This window comes from Pelodiscus sinensis, chromosome 14 (genome assembly GCF_052426305.1).
Source record: "Pelodiscus sinensis isolate ZL-2025 chromosome 14, ASM5242630v1, whole genome shotgun sequence".
Taxonomy (NCBI): Eukaryota; Metazoa; Chordata; order Testudines; family Trionychidae; genus Pelodiscus; species Pelodiscus sinensis.
Window position 1 is genome coordinate 47,720,735 of NC_143065.1, and position 18,863 is coordinate 47,739,597.

General features: G+C 47.9%; 1 protein-coding gene across 2 annotated transcripts in view; it reads left to right on the forward strand.

Moving 5' to 3' along the window:
• The window catches only part of IQGAP1 (IQ motif containing GTPase activating protein 1), a 261,663-nt gene that overhangs the window by 96,635 nt on the left and 146,165 nt on the right, over positions 1–18,863 (forward strand). For both annotated transcript variants that reach the window (XM_075916963.2, XM_075916961.2), the window contains exons 11-14: positions 2,594–2,678; positions 7,497–7,660; positions 10,513–10,673; positions 11,612–11,736. In XM_075916963.2, the coding sequence (XP_075773078.1) occupies positions 2,594–2,678; positions 7,497–7,660; positions 10,513–10,673; positions 11,612–11,736 (535 nt within the window). The remainder of the gene's footprint in view (positions 1–2,593; positions 2,679–7,496; positions 7,661–10,512; positions 10,674–11,611; positions 11,737–18,863) is intronic.

Genomic DNA, 18,863 nt, shown 5'->3' on the forward strand with positions numbered 1-18,863 from the left:
TGCATGCGCCACGTGCCCAGGGCAGAGCCAGCCCTGAGCACTTGGTGGGCGCACAGAAATGACCCCGCGGGTGCCATGGCGCCCGTGGGCACCGTGTTGGGGACCACTGGCTTATACCAACTGATCATCAGTTGGCAAGAGCAAACAAGACAAATACCTGGATTTACTCCCCCCCCCTCCCCAAAGGGGGGAAGATTTTCCTGTAGTGAGCTGTGGAGGAATATTTGAATGGGGTGAGCATCAACGCGGGGCTGAGACAAGCAGTGATACCAGGTAGCCTAGGTCAGCCCCGCACATGATATGTGGGGGCATCTTAGGCCAACTATGTGCAGGGGAGAGGGCTCAGGTAAACTTGGGTCAGCTCTGCATGTGATGGGGCATAGGCAACCTCCATGCAATGTAGGGATGTAATAGTGATAAGCAAAAGCTTATTGGTTAATGCTATAGATTACATGCATTTCCTTCCCCTCCCACCAGTAAATTTTTTAGAAGTCTGGCCAGCAGCCTGGCTCAGTCCTGGCTTGCGACAGGTCTGGACCTACTCCTGCTGCCGCTCTGCATTTAAAGTGTATCGGGAGCCAAGTAGGCAGGCAGGCTCAGATCCAGCTCGCATCGAGTCTGGGAGCTCAGATGGGGCTGATTTATTTTTATCAGAGGTAGCAGCACATGGTGACAGGTAGCCAGTGTGTGAGGGGAGCTGGTTCCCCATGCTGACAATCTCCTGCCTGGCACCCAGAGGCAACAGTGCAGGGTGGCAGTGAGCTCCTCTGGGTGAGGCTGGAGCACACTGGGGCAAGCCTGGGGCCCGCACCCTCCAGAGCCTATAAAATACTCTTCTAACCGATAAGAGTTCATGAGGTTACGTGGCTATTCAAGTAACCAATACCATTTAGAAAATATGATCACCCTCTATATAATCAAAGAAGTAGAACTACTTCTGAAAGTTTCTATCTGGCATTTTTTATTCCTATTTTTGTAAATGTGGAATCTTGAGTAATTTAAGGGTTTGCCTAGGGCTTCACAGCAAGTTAATGGCAAAGATCTAGTTGGAAACTTACCTGGCTCCTAGCCCCATGTTTAATTTTCTAGACCTGCTTGGCATCTGAAATCTCAGAGAAGGCATCAGACTTTAGTCAACCAAGTCTCTTTCACCACATACAATGGAAGTATCATATATATATATATATAGTAGCCCAATGTCTGTGACTCTCTAACGCAGAAACACTGGCTGTTCCCTCTGGGCGGCGCTGTTGCCTGAGTCATGTCCTTCGCCTCGCGCCGTGGCTCTTGGCTGATTTCTGCGCCGCTCAGCCCCCCACGACGGCCTGGCGGAGTGGCACAGAAGTCAGCCGAGTGCCACGGCGGGAGGGGAACGGGGCAGGGCAGTGACATACATGGCCGGGGGCGGGGCCTGGCCATGTACGTCACTGCCGTATCCCCCCTTCGCCTCCTGCCATGGCGCTTGGCTGACTTCTGTGCTGCTCAGCTGAGCCACCGCAGGGGAGCCCAAACGGCCGCTTGCTCCTGCGTAGTGGCCCGGCTGAGCGGCGCAGAAGTCAGCCGAGTTCCACGGCATGAGGTAACAGTGCCGCTCAGAGGGAACAGCCAGGGGGTGGGGCCTGGATGAGCATGCATCTCTGACATCAGGAAAGGGTGCCGGATTCAAAAGGAGTAAAGCGGAGAGGAGAAAGGAGGAGGCGGAGGGGAGAGAGAGAGAGAGAGAGAGAGGTGGGATGGGGAGAAGAGAAAGAGAGAGAAGGGGAGAGAGAGGTGGGATGGGGAGAAGAGAAAGAGAGAGAAGGGGAGAGAGAGGTGGGATGGGGAGAAGAGAAAGAGAGAGAGAAGGGGAGAGAGGCAGGAGAGGCAGACGAGTGCTGAGAGAGGGCGAGGCAGTAAGAGGAGAAGAGAGAGAGAGGCCGTTTGCGCTGCTTGCTCCCGTGCGGCAGCCCAGCTGAGTGGCACAGAACTGGGGGGAGGGATAGCTCAGTGGTTTGAGCATTGGCCTGCTAAACCCAGGGTTGTGAGTTCAATCCTTGCGGAGGCCATTTAGGGATGTGGGGCAAAAATTCATCAGGGATGGTACTTGGTCCTGCTGAGAAGGCAGGGGACTGGACTCGATGACCTTTCAAGGTCCCTTCCAGTTCTAGGAGATAGGCGATCTCCATTAAGTCAGCCGAGCGCTGCGAAGGGGGGCGGGGCCTGGACAAGTGTGCATCTCTGATGGAGACGGGAGAGTGGAGAGAGAGTGAGAGGCAGGAGGGGGAGAAGAGAGATGGAGAGAGGGGCAGAAGGTGGAGGAGAGCTGAGAGAGAGGGGAGGCAGTAGGAGGAGGAGAGAGGGAGACACGGAGCGAGAGACTGGAGGCTCAGGAGAGAAGACCAAAGTGGAGGAGAGACCTGAAAATCCCATCTTATGACGGGCTAATTGGCTAGTCTGGTTAATAATTTCTCTCTCCTACATCTGCAGAATTCTGTTTGCAAAGGATTGTGCGTGGGTAAAATTTCACAGGGAAAAACTCCTGTTCATGTTGTTGTGTTTGAATAAAGTCAGAAGAGAGCTGACTTTCTTTTGTGTGTGATTTATTTTTTTTCAGACTGGTCTGGCAAGCCCCCTTCAGAAGGAGGAGTTACAGTCTGGGGTGGACACTGCTAACCATGCAGCACAACAATATCAGCGAAGTAAGGAGCCTTTCAGTAGAGCTTATAGCCAAGGAATTGGTGGAGGTGATCAGAGGCCTGAGGGAGTGCATCATTTATACATTGTTGGAACACCGACATCAGCTGTCATGCCTCTTTGTGACTTCCCTGTAAACAGCAGGGCTAGTGAGAAGTTTGCAGAAAGCCAGCATCTGTGATTCTTTTCAGTCTCCGCATAATAGGTCTTATAACCTGGTTTATAATACAAGTCATGCTTCAAACTAGACATTTTAAAATACATTTAGGAAACTTGTGTCCCATGTAAGTGACTTTTGTAGTTGAATGCTTATGCTCATCTCTTGATCCTGGGTCTTTGAGGGAAATCCAGGTAGCTCCATGGCACAGAGCCTGAGGCCAACTGGTGATCCTTATTGTGGACTCAGTTCTGCTCACATTGGCTATGTCTAGACTGCAAGCCTCTTTCGAAAGAGAGCGTCTAGACTGCACGCGGAATTTCGAAAAAGCAAGCCACTTTTTCGAAAGAAAGCACTCAGTGAGTCTGGATGCTCTCTTTCTAAAAAGCCTGTTTGCTTTCAAGAATGCCTTCTTTCGAAAGAGCACTTTCGAAAGAAGGCGTTCTTCCTCGTGGAATTAGGTTTACCACCGTCGAAAGAAAAGCTGCATTCTTTCGATTTAATTTCGAAAGAACGCGGCTGCAGTCTAGACGCAGGTGAAGTTTTTTCGAAAAAAGGCTACTTTTTTTGAAAAAACCCCTGTGTCTGGACACAGCCATTGAGATAGAAACTTGGATCTCCCTGCAACTCTGGCCATTTTCCAGTATCCAATTAGGAGAGAACTAATTGCAAGTACAGATCCTAATGCTCTAACTACTTGATGCGCTGTTGGTAAAGAGATGTTGTCCTTCTGAAAATGTACTCTGAAACTTAGTTTCTGTTATTTTTCTGATATAAATGCTGTTTCTGGAATTGACTAATTTAAAATGATTGAAAATTACCATAGAACGATACATTTCAAGGCTAGAAGAGACCACTATGATCATCTACTCTGACTTCTTGAATAACAGAGGCCAGATAATTTCACCCAGTAATTCATGCAGTGGAGGGAATGTAGTCTTCTCACATAGGTTTCTTCATATGTGGCAATTCACTTGGAGTGTCCACAGAGCAAAAGCCTTTTCCACAGCAGGTGGTAACAACTGCCGTCATAATAGAAAACATAAGAATGGCCATACTGGGTTAGACCAAAGGTCCATCCATCCCAGTTTCCTGTCTGCTAACAGTCGGGAGGGAACAGAACAGGTAATGATCAAGCGATCCCTCTCCTGCCATCCATCTCCACCCTCTGACAAACAGAGGCTAGGGAAACCATTCCTTACCCATCCTCGCTAATAGCCATTAATGGACTTAACCTCCATTAATTTATCTAGTTCTTTTTTAAACCCTGTTATAGTCCTAGCCTTCACAACCTCCTCAGGCAAGGAGTTCCACAGGTTGACTGTGCGCTGTGTGAAGAAGAACTTCCTTTTATTTGTTTTAAACCTGCTGCCCATTAGTTTCATGTGGAGGCCCCTAGTTCTTATATTATGGGAACAAGTAAATAACTTTTTCTTATTCACATTCTCCACATCACTCATGATTTTATATACCTCTATCCTATCCCCCCTAATCTCCTCTTTTCCAAGCTGAAAAGTCCTAGTCTCTTTAATCTCTCCTCACATGGGACCCGTTCCAAATCCCTCATCATTTTAGTTGCCCTTCTCTGAACCATTTCTAATGCCAGTATATCTTTTTTGAGATGAGGAGACCACATCTGTATGCAGTATTCAAGATGTGGGTGTACCATGATTTTATAAAAGGGCAATAAGATATTCTCTGTCTTATTCTCTATCCCTTTTTGATGATTCCTAACATCCTGTTTGCTTTTTGACTGCCGCTGCACACTGCGTGGATGCCTTCAGAGAACTATCCACGATAATTCCAAGAACTCTTTCCTATTTAGTTGTAGCTAAATTAGCCCCCATCATATTGGATGTATAGTTGGGGTTATTTTTTCTAATGTGCATTACTATACATTTATCCACATTAAATTTCATTTGCCATTTTGTTGCCCACTCACTTAGTTTGGTGAGATCTTTTGGAAGCTCTTCACAGTCTGCTTTGGTCTTAACTCTCTTGAGCAATTTAGTATCGTCTGCAAACTTTGCCACCTCACTCTTTACTCCTTTCTGTGGATCATTTATGAATAAGTTGAATAGGATTGGTCCTAGGACTAACTCTTGGGGAACACCTCTAGTTACTCTTCTCCATTCTGAAAATTTAGCATTTTTCCTACCCTTTGTTTCCTGTCTTTTAACCAGTTCTCAGTCCATGAAAGATTTCCAGAAAGCCTTTGACAAGGTCCCTCACCAAAGGCTCTTATATAAATTAAGTTGTCATGGGGTAAGAGGGAAAATCCTAAGTACACTATATCTACTGGATCTCCCTTGACCACATGTTTGTTGACCGCTTCAAAGAACTCTAATAGATTAGTAAGACATGATTTCCCTTTACAGAAACCATGTTGACTTTTTCCCAACAAATTATGTTCTTCTATGTGTCTGACAATTTTATTCTTTACTATTGTTTCTACTAATTTGCCCAGAACTGACATTAGACTTACTCATCTGTAATTGCTGGGATCGCCTCTAGATCCCTCTTTAAATATTGGCATCACATTAGCTATCTTTCAGTCATTGGGTACAGAAGCTGATTTAAAGGATAGGTTACAGACCATAGTTAATAGTTCTGCAATTTCACATTTGAGTTTTTTCAGAACTCTTGGGTGATGCCTTCTGGTCTTGGTGACTTGTTACTGTCAAGTTTATCAATTTATTCCAAAACCACCTCTTATGACACTTCAGTCTGTGACAAGTCCTCAGATTTGTCACCTAGAAAGGACGGCTCAGGTTTGTGAATCTCCCTAACATCCTCAGCGATGAAGACAAAAACAAATAATTCATTTAGTTTCTTTGCAATGACTTTATCGTCTTTAAGTGCTCCTTTTGTATCTCGATTGTCCAGGGGCCCCCACTGGTGGTTTAGCAGGCTTCCTGCTTCTGATGTACTTAAAAACATTTTGTTATTACCTTTTAGGTTTTTGGCTAGCTGTTCTTCAAACTCCTTTTTTGGCTTTTCTTATTACATATTTACACTTAATTTGGCAGTGTTTATGCTCCTTTCTATTTTCCTCACTAGGATTTGACTTTTTAAAAGGTGCCTTTTTATCTCTCACTGCTTCTTTTACCTGGTTGGTAAGCCACGGTGGCTGCCTTTTAGTTCTTTTACTGTGTTTTTTAATTTGCGATATACATTTAAGTTGGGCCTCTATTATGGTGTCTTTGAAAAGTGTCCATGCAGCTTGTAGGGATTTTACTTTAGTCCCTGTACCTTTTAATTTCTGTTTAACCTCCTCGTTTTTGTGTAGTTCCCCTTTCTGAAATTAAATGCCACAGTGTTGGGCATCTGAGGAGTTCTTCCCACCACAGGAATATTAAATGTTGTTATACTATGGTCACTATTTCCAAGCAGTCCTGTTATAGTTACCTCTTGGACCAGATCCTGTGCTCCACTCAGGACTAAATCAAGAATTGCCTCTCCCCTTGTGGGTTCCTGTACCAGCTGCTCCAAGAAGCAGTCGTTTAAGGTATTGAGACATTTTGTCTCTGTATTTCGTCCTGAGGTGACGTACCGAGTCAATAGGGGGATAATTGAAATCCCCCACTATTATTGGTTTTTTTTGTTTTGATAGCCTCTCTAATCACCCTTAGCGTTTCATAATCACTATCACTGTCCTGGTCAGGTTGTTGATAATATAGCCCTACTGTTTTATTCTTATTAGTGCATGGAATTACTATCCATAGAGATTCTATGGAACATTTTGGCTCATTTAAGATTTTTACTTCATTTGATTCTACATTTTCTTTCACATATAGTGCTACTCCGCCCTCTCATGACCTGTTCTGTCTTTCCGATATATTTTGTACCTTGGTATGACTATGTCCTATTGATTGTCCTCACTTCACCAGGTTTCTGTGATGCCTGTTATATCAATATCCTCCTTTAACACGAGGCACTCTAGTTCACCATCTTATTATTTAGGCTTCTAGCATTTGTGAAGAAGCACTTTAAAAGCTTGTCACTGTTTATTTGTCTGCCCTTTTCTGATGTGTCAGATTCTTTTTTATGTGAATGTTTCTCATCTGATCTGGCCCATACTTTATTATCTTCTATCCTGTCCTCCTGACTAAAACCTAGATAATCTCTATCAATAGACTCTCCTCTAAGAGAAGTCTCTGTCCGATCCACGTACTCCTCTGCACCAGTCTGCTTTCCCCCATCTCTGTTAGTTTAAAAACTGCTCTGCGACCTTTTTAATGTTAAGTGCCAGCAGTCTGGATCCACTTTGGTTTAGGTGGAGCCCATCTTTCCTGTATAGGCTCCTCCTATCCCAAAAGTTTCCCCAGTTCCTTATAAATCTAAACCCCTCCTCCCTACACCATCGTCTCATGCACTCGCATTGAGACTCTGAAGCTCTGCCTGCCTACCTGGCCCTGCACGTGGAACTGGAAGCCTTTCTGAGAATGCCACCATAGAGGTCCTGGAATTCAATCTCTTTCCTAGCAGCCTAAATTTGGCCTCCAAGACATCTCTCCTACCCTTCCCTATGTCATTGCTTCCTTCATGTACCAAGACCACCAGCTCCTCCCCAGAACTACACATAAGTCTATCCTATACATAGTATAAGAGGTACAAGCTCTCCGTCTTCCTAACCCCTTGTGCCTTCTTTCCCTTTAATCTCTAGGGTTGGCAGCAGTGGCAAGGATTAATTCTGCAATTCAGATGGGTGTTGCGGAGAACACTGTGGGAGAACTTTTGAATCCAGAAGCTCAGTTACCTCAGGTTTATCCATTTGCTGCAGAGCTTTACCAGAGGGAGCTGGCCACTCTGCAGCAGCAGAGCCCTGATGTAAGTAACTGTTTTCCAAGAACAGGAAAGAGAATCTGTCTGACCATTCCCAGCAATATCCATTGTTCTTAGATCTTCATTCCCCACCTTCTCCTGAATATAGCTGCTTTGCCAATTCTTGAAACTGTGTTGCAGTTCAAAGTTTGTGGAATTGACTATTAAATGATAAATTAAACAATAATAAATCACCAGACTCACCCAAGAGTTCTCAACCAATTCAGATTAAAAATTGCAGTGCTACCAACTGTGGTATGTACCTTATTTCTTAAGTCAGCTTCTATGCTGGATGACTGGAAGATGGCTAATGAGACACCAGTTTTTAAGACAGGCTCTGGAGATGATCCTGGCAGTGACAGGTTAACTTCCATATCTGACAGATTGGGTGGGACTGCAGTAAAGAAGAGACATATCAGACACATAGGTGAACATGATACATTGGTGAAGATTCAGCATAGCTTTTGTAAAGGGAAAGCCTCACTGATCTGTTAGCGTCCTTTGAAGGAGTAAACAAGCATGTGGACAAGAGTGTTCCAGTGTATTTGAAGTTTCATAAAGCCTTTGATGACATGAATCCTTGTCTCAGTCTCTTACGCAATGTAAGCAGTCACAAGGTGAGAGGGCAAGTCTCCTCATGTATCAATAACTGGTTAAAACATATGAAACAAAGGGTAGGAATACATGGTCCGTTTTCAGAATGGAGAGAGGTAAATAGTGGGGCCTCCCATGGATCTGTTGTGGGACCAGTGCTGTTAAGTTTACTCATAACTGATCTGGAAAAATGGGTAAACAGTGAAGTGGTAAGGTTTACAGCTGGTACAAAATAATGCAATATAGTTAAGTCCAGAGCCGACCACAAGGGATCTCCCAGAACTGGGTGATTGGGCAACAAAATAGCAGATGAAATTCAGTGTCGGTAGATACAAATTAATGTACCATGATCCCAGCGATACATACAAATTGATGGGGACTAAATTAGTTTACTGCTTGAGAAAGAGATGTTGGAGTTATTGTAGATATTTCTCTGAAAACATGGAATCATAATTGATCGCTTTCTAGCACCATATCCTTTTTCATGTAGCTTACAATAGCTGTGTTGTCACACTGTCTTCCTCCTTTACTCACTCACTGTAGGTATTGTAACCACTTCCATAATCTGTCCACCTCACATGGCCTACATTTAACATAAGAACGGCCGTACTGGGTCAGACCAAAGGTCCATCTAGCCCAGTATCCTGTCTACCAACAGTAGCCAGCACCAGGTGCCCCAGAGAGGGTGGACCGAAGACAATGATCAAGTGATTTGTCTCCTGCTATCCCTCTCCAGCCTCTGACAGAGGCCAAGGACACCATTTTATCCCCTGGCTTAATAGCCTTTTATGGACCTAACCTCCATGAAGTTATCTAGCTTCTCTTTAAACTCTATTGTAGTCCTAGCCTTCACAGCCTCCTCTGGCAAGGAGTTCCACAGGTTGACTACACGCTGTGTGAAGAAGAACTTTATTTTATTAGTTTTAAACCTGTTCCCCATTAATTTCATTTGGTGTCCCCTAGTTCTTCTATTTAGGGAACTAATAAATAACTTCTCTTTATCAGCCCTCTGCACACCACTCATGATTTTATATACCTCTATCATATCCCCCCTCAGTCTCCTCTTTTCTAAACTGAAAAGTCCCAGTTGCTTTAACCTCTCCTCATATGGGATCCGTTCCAAACCCCTAATCATTTTAGTTGCCCTTTTCTGAACCCTTTCCAAGGCCAAAATATCTTTTTTGAGGTGAGGAGACCACATCTGTACACAGTATTCAAAATGTGGGCGTACCATAGTTTTATACAGGGGCAGTAAGATATTCTGGGTCTTATTTTCTATCCCTTTCTTAATAATTCCTAGCATCCTATTTGCCTTTTTGACCACCGCTGCACACTAGGTGGAAGTTCTCAGAGAACTGTCCACGATAACTCCAAGATCTCTTTCCTGATTTGTCGTAGCCAAATTAGCCCCCATCATATGTACGTATAGTTGGGGTTATTTTTCCCGATGTGCATTACTTTACACTTATCCACATTAAATTTCATTTGCCATTTTGTTGCCCAATCACTCAGTTTGGTGAGATCTTCTTGGAGTCCCTCACGGTCTGCTTCTGTCTTGACTATCCTAAACAGTTTTGTATCATCTGCAAACTTTACTACCTCACTGCTTACCCCTTTCTCCAGATCATTTATGAATAAGTTGAAAAGGATTGGTCCCAGGACTGACCCTTGGGATACACCACTAGTTACCCCTCTCCAATCTGAAAATTTACCATTTATTCCTACCCTTTGTTTCCTGTCTTTTAACCAGTTCTCAGTGCAAGAAAGGACCTTCCCTCTTATCCCACACGAGCCTTTGGTGAGGGACCTTGTCAAAGGCTTTCTGAAAATCCAAGTATACTATATCTACTGGATCCCCCTTGTCCGCATGTTTGTTAACCCCTTCAAAGAACTCTAACAGATTAGTAAGACAGGATTTCCCTTTACAGAAACCATGTTGACTTTTGTCCAACAAATTATGATGTTCTACATGCTTCACAATTTTATTCTTTACTATTGTTTCGACTAATTTGCCCGGTACTGAGGTTAGACTTACTGGTCTGTAATTGCCAGGATCGCCTCTAGAGCCCTTTTTAAATATTGGTGTCACGTTGGCTACCTTCCAGTCATTAGGTACGGAAGCTGATTTAAAGGATAGGTTACAAACCACAGATAATAGCTCAGCAATTTCCCATTTGAGTTCTTTTAGAACCCTTGGATGAATGCCATCCAGTCCCAGAGATTTGTGGCTGGTAAATGGTCTTGATTGTCCTTTTTGTATGCAGGGTAACCTCACCCACCCAGAGCTGTCGGTTGCGGTGGAGATGCTGTCGTCTGTGGCTCTAATTAACAGGGCTTTGGATTCAGGGGATATGAACACAGTTTGGAAACAACTGAGCAGTCCAGTCACAGGGCTCACTAACATTGAGGATGAAAACTCCCAGAGGTGGGTACATGGAACAGATGGATGTGGTCTCTTTTAGTGCACCCAATATTCCCTGTATTATTCTCCTGATATTTCTTTTTTTTCCCTTTAATGTTATTTTTCCAGATTGTTTACCATCACATATAGTCTGGTCCCACAAGCTTGCTTTCTTGCGTTTTGTCTCTTACGGCATTTTCTCTCTTATGGCACCTCTTCATATTAGTCCTACTCAGTGGTTTTTTTTGTTTTTTAAAAAAAAGTGCCGATACTCATTTCTTGAGGAAAGTAAATTTGAAAAAATGCCTCTCCCACCATGCTCCCTATATCATGTCATCATGTGCATAAGCAAAAACCGAATTTTTCATCTTGATGTTTCAAGAGGAGTCAGTCAGGCTGGGGGTAAGTGGTGCAGTGCAAGTGCCCCAGGGCCGGCAGGGGCCTGTGCCAGGGGAAAGTGGTGCGGGTGCTCCCAGGGCTGGCAGGGGGCTGTGCCCGTAGGAAGTGGCTTGGTGTGAGTGCTCCCGAACAAGGTGCCAGTATGCCGTACCAGTGCATACCGTCAAAAAAAGAAAAAGCAATGGTCCTACTCATATACAGTCTTTTTAAATCTCTTCCCAGACTTCACATTAGTACTCTGTGCAGGTTCTTTTAGGCTGTTGCTGATGCTACTCCCCATTCAGAAGAAGTCCATGGTCAATCTTCACACTGGTCTTGGACTCACCCTCTTGCATGCTGTCTCTGTGGTGTCCTGCGAGTTGCATTGATCTGGGCTCTTGTAATCTCCCTTTAGTATATCTCTCCTTCCCCATTTTGCATTGGGTCCAAGTTCATCTTGCATTCTGTCACTGTTGCTCCTTCCATTGCATGTTGGTTTCTCACAATGTCCTTGGGCTCACATGCTAAATTGCCCCTTTGAGCCCACATGATGTCTCTTATCGTTTCTCTTGTGTGTGTGGCAGATACATTGATGACTTGATGAAGTTGAAAGCTCAGGCACGTACAGAAGGGAATGAGTTTGTCACATGGAACGATATCCAGTCGAGTGTGGACCGTGTGAACATAGTGGTACACGAGGAGCATGAGAGTAAGTGCTTCCACTTCATTCCTGCTAAACTGATATGGGTTCTAGGAAATGACAAAACCAGATTCACATTCACTGGGATGGGGGGTCCAAGAAACTGTGAACAAGGAAGTAGCTGGCAGATGATGAGATCTTTGCAGTTGATATCTCTCTAGAACTATGAGATCCCGTATGGTGCACATAAAAAGATCATTTGATCTGTTAGAGATTTTAGTGCTCTTTGATAATGAACTGTTAAGAGTCTGACTGCTGACCGAGGCTCCCCTTGGCTGCACACAGCAAAGTGGACTGAATGGGAGCCGCAAGTCTCCATGGCTGCAGAGCCGGTAAATAGACACACCGAAGCAACCAGTAAAGATATCTCTATGTACTGTAGTGTCAAATGCAACATCTTTACCTAGATAGATAGATAAAGACTTGGCAATGTGATGAGATATGTACATAGGTTTACTTTTTCAGTCTGGGATCTAGTTTTGTTGTAGGCCTGCACAGTCTGTCTTGTTGTCTTGTGCTTGCCCAGAAATGCTAAATAGTTCTGATGTGCTTAAGAAAATCGACAGGGGTAGAGTGAAGTACAAATGCTCTGGGAAGCATAAGTCCCTGCTCTGGGAAATCCTTGTTAATAGCACTAGTTAAAGCCAGCCAAACTGTCTAAATGGGCTCCTTCACATCTCCAAGTCCTGACTTGAAGCCTCTGACAAGGCACGCATACACAATACTGGGTGAAAAGGGGTTAAACCTCATTATAGATGGAAGAAGTCTTGTCCTCAGACTATACTGGGCATGCTCCAAATGCTATACTAGTATAAAAGGGAGCAGCTTGGCTCAGTCTGGGCTGGCCAGTGGAGAGGAAGGAGTTTTGGTGGAGGCCCTAGCTGAAGAGTTATCACAGTCTTTACCTGCGGGAGCCAGAGATCTTGAGGTTTGGACAGGAGGTCTGTGCTTATCAGCACCTACAGAGTTACCTACATGGAGAAGCCCAGAGAACCTGATGCTCCACACACTGAAGCTTAAGGAAGTGCAGTAGGAAGTGGCCCAGGTAGAGTGTGAGAGAGTGGTATTTCCACCTGTGTGATGTCAGTGTATTTCAGTGGGATTCCCCGCTCACTCAGTGGTGGATCATTCATCCAGTTAGGGCCTTGGGTTGGCGCCTGGTGGAATTGGGTGAGCCTGGCTGCAGTTCTGTGTGAGGTGTGCGTGCTTGCTTCATGCAAGTGCCAGTATTTCTTGTAGCCAGTGGTATCCGTATGGTACACTCTGAAGTGTTTCATGTATAGCCCACCTTGAGTTCCTTCTTACTGCTAGTGACAGCGCTGGGACGGCATCTTGCTTTGGCAAGCAGTCGCCCCAGCGGTTCTTCTGACTCTTCACAAATTACAGCTACTAGTTTGGGTGGGTAGTTAGTATTTAATTGTAGTGAGGCAGCCTCTGGGGACTTGATCCAGAGATGGGGCATTCCCCAATCCCTGGGCTTCAAGCTTTGTGGACTATGCCAGTTAGTGTTCCCCGTCAAAGCTGAATGATGTTGCATACATGGGGCTTCCTTAGCAGAAGCACTGTATCTGCAAGAGCATTAAATTGTGTATGAAGGAGCAGGACATTAAACTCAGGGTGCTTCTCAGGGGGTCAGCCCTCACACCAGACTCTGAGCCAGCTCACTCCGACTCAGCATTAATGAGAAGAGCCCCTCTGGTTCCCCACTCTCATGTCACCAATCTCTGTCCCTGGTGCTGAGCAAGAGGCATAAGAAAGGGCTGCTCTCTGGTATCTCACAAGGGCAAGGGGAAATGTTTAGGTGAACAAGAACCTCTGAGAAGCCCCTTGTCTTCCCCAGAGCATGGCCAGGCAGCAGCCTCATTGGATAACTCCTAATCCCTTTACCCCGCCCAGATAGTGGCAGAGGTGCCCATCGCCTCATGCTTCCAACTACATCTCCAGCCTTTCAAATGGTCAAGGACTTTCTTGCAGAGCCACCTGTGGACACCTGCGCTCCCCCCTCCCCACGCTGCCCTAATGGCCATCCCAGATAGGGGCAGACCTGCACTGAGATCTGTGCAGCATCCCCATCTCTGCAGTTGCACTCCCAGGTTAGAGCTGAAACCTGGTTAAACCGTACTCTAGTTGTAGGAGGGGCGAGAGCTACAAGTGCCGTTAAGGCCAGATGCAACCCTCTGTCTCAAAAGGGCTCTAGCTGTTCCCTGCCTGGAAATAAGCAGGCATTTTAAGAGTGCACCTGAGAGCGACCTGCCAGTTTGCAAACAGGATCCCATCCCCTTTTATTTTGACTGCAGCTTGACCTTCTGCTCACAAACAGGGAGGAACTAATAGAGGAAGTAGAGGTGGGTGACAACCTGGGAAACAGTGATCATGAGATGGTAGATTTCAGGATCCTGACCAAAGGAAGAAAAGAGAGTAGTAAAATACACACCTTGGACTTCAAAAAAGCAGATTTTGACCCCCTCAGAGACCTGATGGGCAGAATCCCCTGGGATGCTAACACGAAGGGGAAAGGAGTCCAGGACAGCTGACAGTATTTTAAAGAAACCTTATTGAAGGCACAGAAAGAAACCATCCTGACGCGTAGCAAGAGAGGCAAACATGGTAGGAGACCGGACTGGCTTACAGGGGAAATCCTTGGTGAACTTAAGCAAAAAAAGGAAGCTTACAAAGAGTGGAAACTTGGACAAATGACCAGGGAGGGATTTAAATGTCTAGCTTGAGAATGCCGGGGGGTTATCAGGAAGGCGAAAGCGCAAATGGAATTGCAATTGGCTAAGGATGTGAAGGATACAAGAAAGGTTTCTACAGGCATGTTAACAAGAAGAAGGTGATCAGAGAGGGGGGGCGGCCCCTACTGGATGAAGGAGGTAACCTACTGACAGACGATGTGGGGAAAGCAGAAGTACTCAATGCTTTCTTTGCCTCTGTATTCACGAACAAGGTGGGCTCCCAGACTCATGCGCTAAGTGATGCAAGATGGGATGAAGATGAACAGCCCGTGGTGTGTAAAGAACAGGTTAGGAACTATTTAGAAAAGCTAAACGTACACAAATCCATGGGTCCGGACTTAATGCATCTGAGGGTACAGAGGGAGTTGGCAATGTCATTGTGGAGCCTTTGGCTATTATCTTTGAAAAGTCGTGAAGCTCGGGAGAAATCCCGGATGACTGGAAAAAGGCAAATGTAGTGCCCATCTTCAAAAAAGGGAAGGAAGACGATCCTGGGGCAGCCCCGCCCGGCCCGGCCCCGTATCCGGTCTCCTCAGGCGGGCCCCAGGGTTGGCCTGAGTGCAGGGCGTGGCTGCGCTGGGTGCTGCCCCGTCACATACCTCCCCCCTCAGATTCACCCCTATACTTGCCGCCCTTTCGCCCTCCCGGTCCGGTATCCGGGACAAACTGTCAGCATTAGCGTTAGCGGTACCAGGCTGGTGCTTTATTTCAAACTGATACGGCTGCAGGCTCAGGTACCAACGTAATATCCTTGGATTAGTCTCCTTCATTTTACAGATCCATTGTAGCGGTGCGTGGTCCGTCACCAGCGTGAACTTGTCACCGAGGAGGAAATATCGTAGTGTGTCAATGGCCCATTTTAGTGCTAGGGCCTCTTTTTCAATGGTCGCATACCCTTTCTCTCTGGGGAAGAGCTTTCGGCTCAGGTATAAGATGGGGTGCTCTTCCCCTCCTTCTTCTTGGGCTAGCACGGCTCCCAGCCCTGTCTCCGAGGCATCTGTTTGTAAAATAAATGGTTTTTTAAAGTCGGGCTGGGACAATATGGGGGTGGTTATGAGCCTCTGTTTGAGCCTCCTAAAGGCTTCCTCACAGGGCTGCGTCCACTTCACCCTCTGGGGTTGACCTTTGCGTGTGAGGTCTGTGAGGGCGGCGGTTAGTGACGAGAAGTTCGCCACAAACCTTCTATAATACCCTGCCAACCCTAGGAACTGTCACACCTGTCTTTTTGTTGTGGGGGTGGGGTAGTCCCGTACGGCTTGTACCTTGTCAACCAGCGGTTTAAGTTGCCCTTGCCCTACGGTGTACCCCAGGTAGTACACTTTGGATTTCCCAAACTGGCATTTCTTGGGATTCGCTGTCAGCCCAGCTCCTTGTAGCGCTTCTAGTACCGCAGTTACATGCTGGAGGTGTTGGGCCCAGGTTTCCTGAAGATGACGATGTCGTCTATGTAGGCCACTGCGTATTCTTGATGTTCTCTCAGCACGCGGTTCATCAGCCTCTGGAACGTAGCGGCCACTCCATGCAGGCCGAAAGGCATTTTGGTGAACTGATATAGACCGAACGGCGTCGCAAAGGCTGTTTTTGCCTGGGCCTCGGGGGATAGCGGGATCTGCCAGTACCTTTTTGTCAAGTCTATGGTCGACAGGTACCTGGCCTGCCCCAGCCGATTTAGTAATTCGTCTATGCGGGGCATCGGGTAAGCGTCGAAATGGGAGACAGCGTTGACTTTCCGAAAGTCTATACAAAATCGTGTCAACCCATCTGCCTTTGGTACTAGTACAATCGGGCTTCTCCATTTGCTACGGGACTCTTCTATCACCCCCCATTCCTGCATCGCCCTCAGCTCGTGCTTCACCGTGTCCCAAAGTTTACAGGGAAGGGGATGTAAATTGTCCCGTATTATCTTCCCTGCCTTGGTTATAATATCGTGGCAGATCATCATAGTTTGCCCTGGTTGGCTCGTCAGCACCTGCTGGAACCGCCTCAATACCTGGCCTAGTTGCTTTCTCTGTTCTTCGGATATCCCTTCCCCCATGTGGGCCCCCTCCAACCCTATCTCGGGGCCCCCCCACGGTCCAAACTCTATGTCCGCCGTTCGGGGTTTGATCAGGAGGGCGTCTCGGGGGTTCTACTTTTTTAGTAGATTTACATGATAGATCTGAGTCTCCTTACGTGCCCTGTTTATCAGGACCTCATAGTTTACGGGCCCTACTCTACGGGTTACCCTAAAGGGGTCCTGCCACCGGGCCAGTAGTTTAGAGTCTCCCTCTGGGAGTAACAATAGAACCTGGTCGCCCGGGGCAAGCCCTACCCAATTCCGTCCTAGCAAGGCGGGGTGAGCTAATCGAGGGGCCACCGCTACTTTGCACCTCCCTTCCTTTTCCCCATCCTGGATCGTCACCCAGGTCGTGGGATAGGCATGTATGTCCCCATGGAGGCACCTCATATAGACCAGTGGTCCCTTTGGTCTTACGGGGTGGATAACGTCTGCCTGCACTATTGTTTACCCACACCCCGAGTCTAATATCGCTGCCACCCGTCGGCCATTGACCCGCACCCTCCGTATGATCTGCGCGCCGGCCCCCCTGTTCTGGTTACCTTCCCGGATTTGCCTTGGCTGAACGTGCAGTCCATCAAGGGACAATCCTTTTTATAGTGTCCCTCCTGTCCGCATTGGTAACAGGCGCCCCTGGTTCCTTCCTTTGCCTTGGGGCTCGGGCCCGGCCCTCTCCAATTCCTCTGGCCGATTCCATCTTGGGGCCAGTCTCCTCTCCGGGGCTTGATTCGGCGGGGTCCTTTGTCCGTAACCTAGCCGCGACATCCTGGCCGACGGAGGGGTTTCCGCTCCGCTCTTCTTGCCCTCCTTTGGGGCTGGTGTCAGCTTCTTTCCTGCTTCCTCTTCCGCTGCCAGGAAGTGCTCCAGTAGGGTCACCGCCTCTTCCAACGATTCGGGGAGGTGTCGGCATACCCACTGCTTCCCCTCAGGGGGAAGGATCCAAAGGTATTGCTCCAGGATAACTATCTCCGCCACTTAGACCCCTGATTTCCCCTCGGGCTCCAGCCACCTCATGCCAGCGTCTCTTACTCTCTGGGTTACGGCCCTGGGTCGCTCCTGCGGGTCGTAGCACGATTCTCAAAACCTCCGGTGATGCATCTCTTGGAAGACCCCTATCTGGTCAAGTACGGCCTCCTTCACTTTGTAGTAGCAGAGCACGTCCCTTGCAGACGTCCCCCGGTAGGCTATTTGCGCCGGCCCGGACAGATAAGGCACCAGTAGGGTTGCCCAGTGGTCTTGGGGCCCCTTGGTGGCCGTTGCCACGCGCTCAAAAGTTATTAGGAACGCCTCGGGATCGTCCTCTGGTCCCAGCTTTGTTAGGTGTATTGGGAGCTGAGTCCCTACGACTCCTCCGTCCTCCCCCGTCAGGGGGTGGCCCATACCTACGATGCCCGGCGCTGTCTCGCGGAGCTCCCATACCATCTGGGTTTGCTGCTCTTGAAACTTCGACAGGATCTGTTGCAACACCTGCGTTTGCTGTTGCTGTTGCTGCTTTTGGTTTTCTACTAGCCACTCAAGTACCTTAGTGACCTCCATTTTCCCCTTGGGAATTAAGTTCTCGTTAGCGCAGGGAATTAAAGTCCTCCTCCCTACCTAGCCCCTTTTATTGCGGGGCTTAGGGCCGTACCCATATTCTCCACCACGTGTCTTGAGTCCCCGCCCTCTACGGGGACTTGCGTCCTGTCCACGACAGGGCTTTAGGCTCCTTCCACAGCTTCTACCTAGCCTGGTCGTATTCCTACCGTTGGCCACGGGGTGATCAGCTGGCCCCCTCATAAACGGGGGAGGGGAAGTGGGTCTGGGGGTCTGGGCCCACCCTCACTCCGGACCCCAGCCCAGGGCCCTAAGGTAGGGTCTGAGACCTCACTTAGCGGAGGGGGTAGCTAACCCTAAACCCCCTGCTCTCGAGTTCCGCGGCCCCGCCTTGGGCCGCTTCTTCCCCCCGGGGAAGTCCGCCTACCGCCCATGTCAGGGGAGGCCTTACCTGGCTCGGCCTCCTTCATGGGCCTCGGTCCACTGGCGTTCTCCTTCCTGAGGGCCTTCCTGGCCCCCTTTTAAATCTCCCACCGCCAGCGTCTGGCCCCGCCTCCCCGCAGCATCCCCACGGCGTGGTGGCCCCGCCCCTTGCGAGGGGACGCCAGTGATGTCACCCGCCGGTGCCGGGCTTTGTCCTTCCTGCTCCCCGCCGGAAGTCTTGGCCGCGTCACGGGCGGCCCCGCCCGGCCCCGTGTCCAGTCTCCCCAGGCGGGCCCCGGGGTCGGCCTGAGTGCGGGGCTCGGCCGCACCGGGCGCCACCCCGTCACAAAGGGACATTCGCTTGGGGCACTCCTAATGGAGTCAGCACT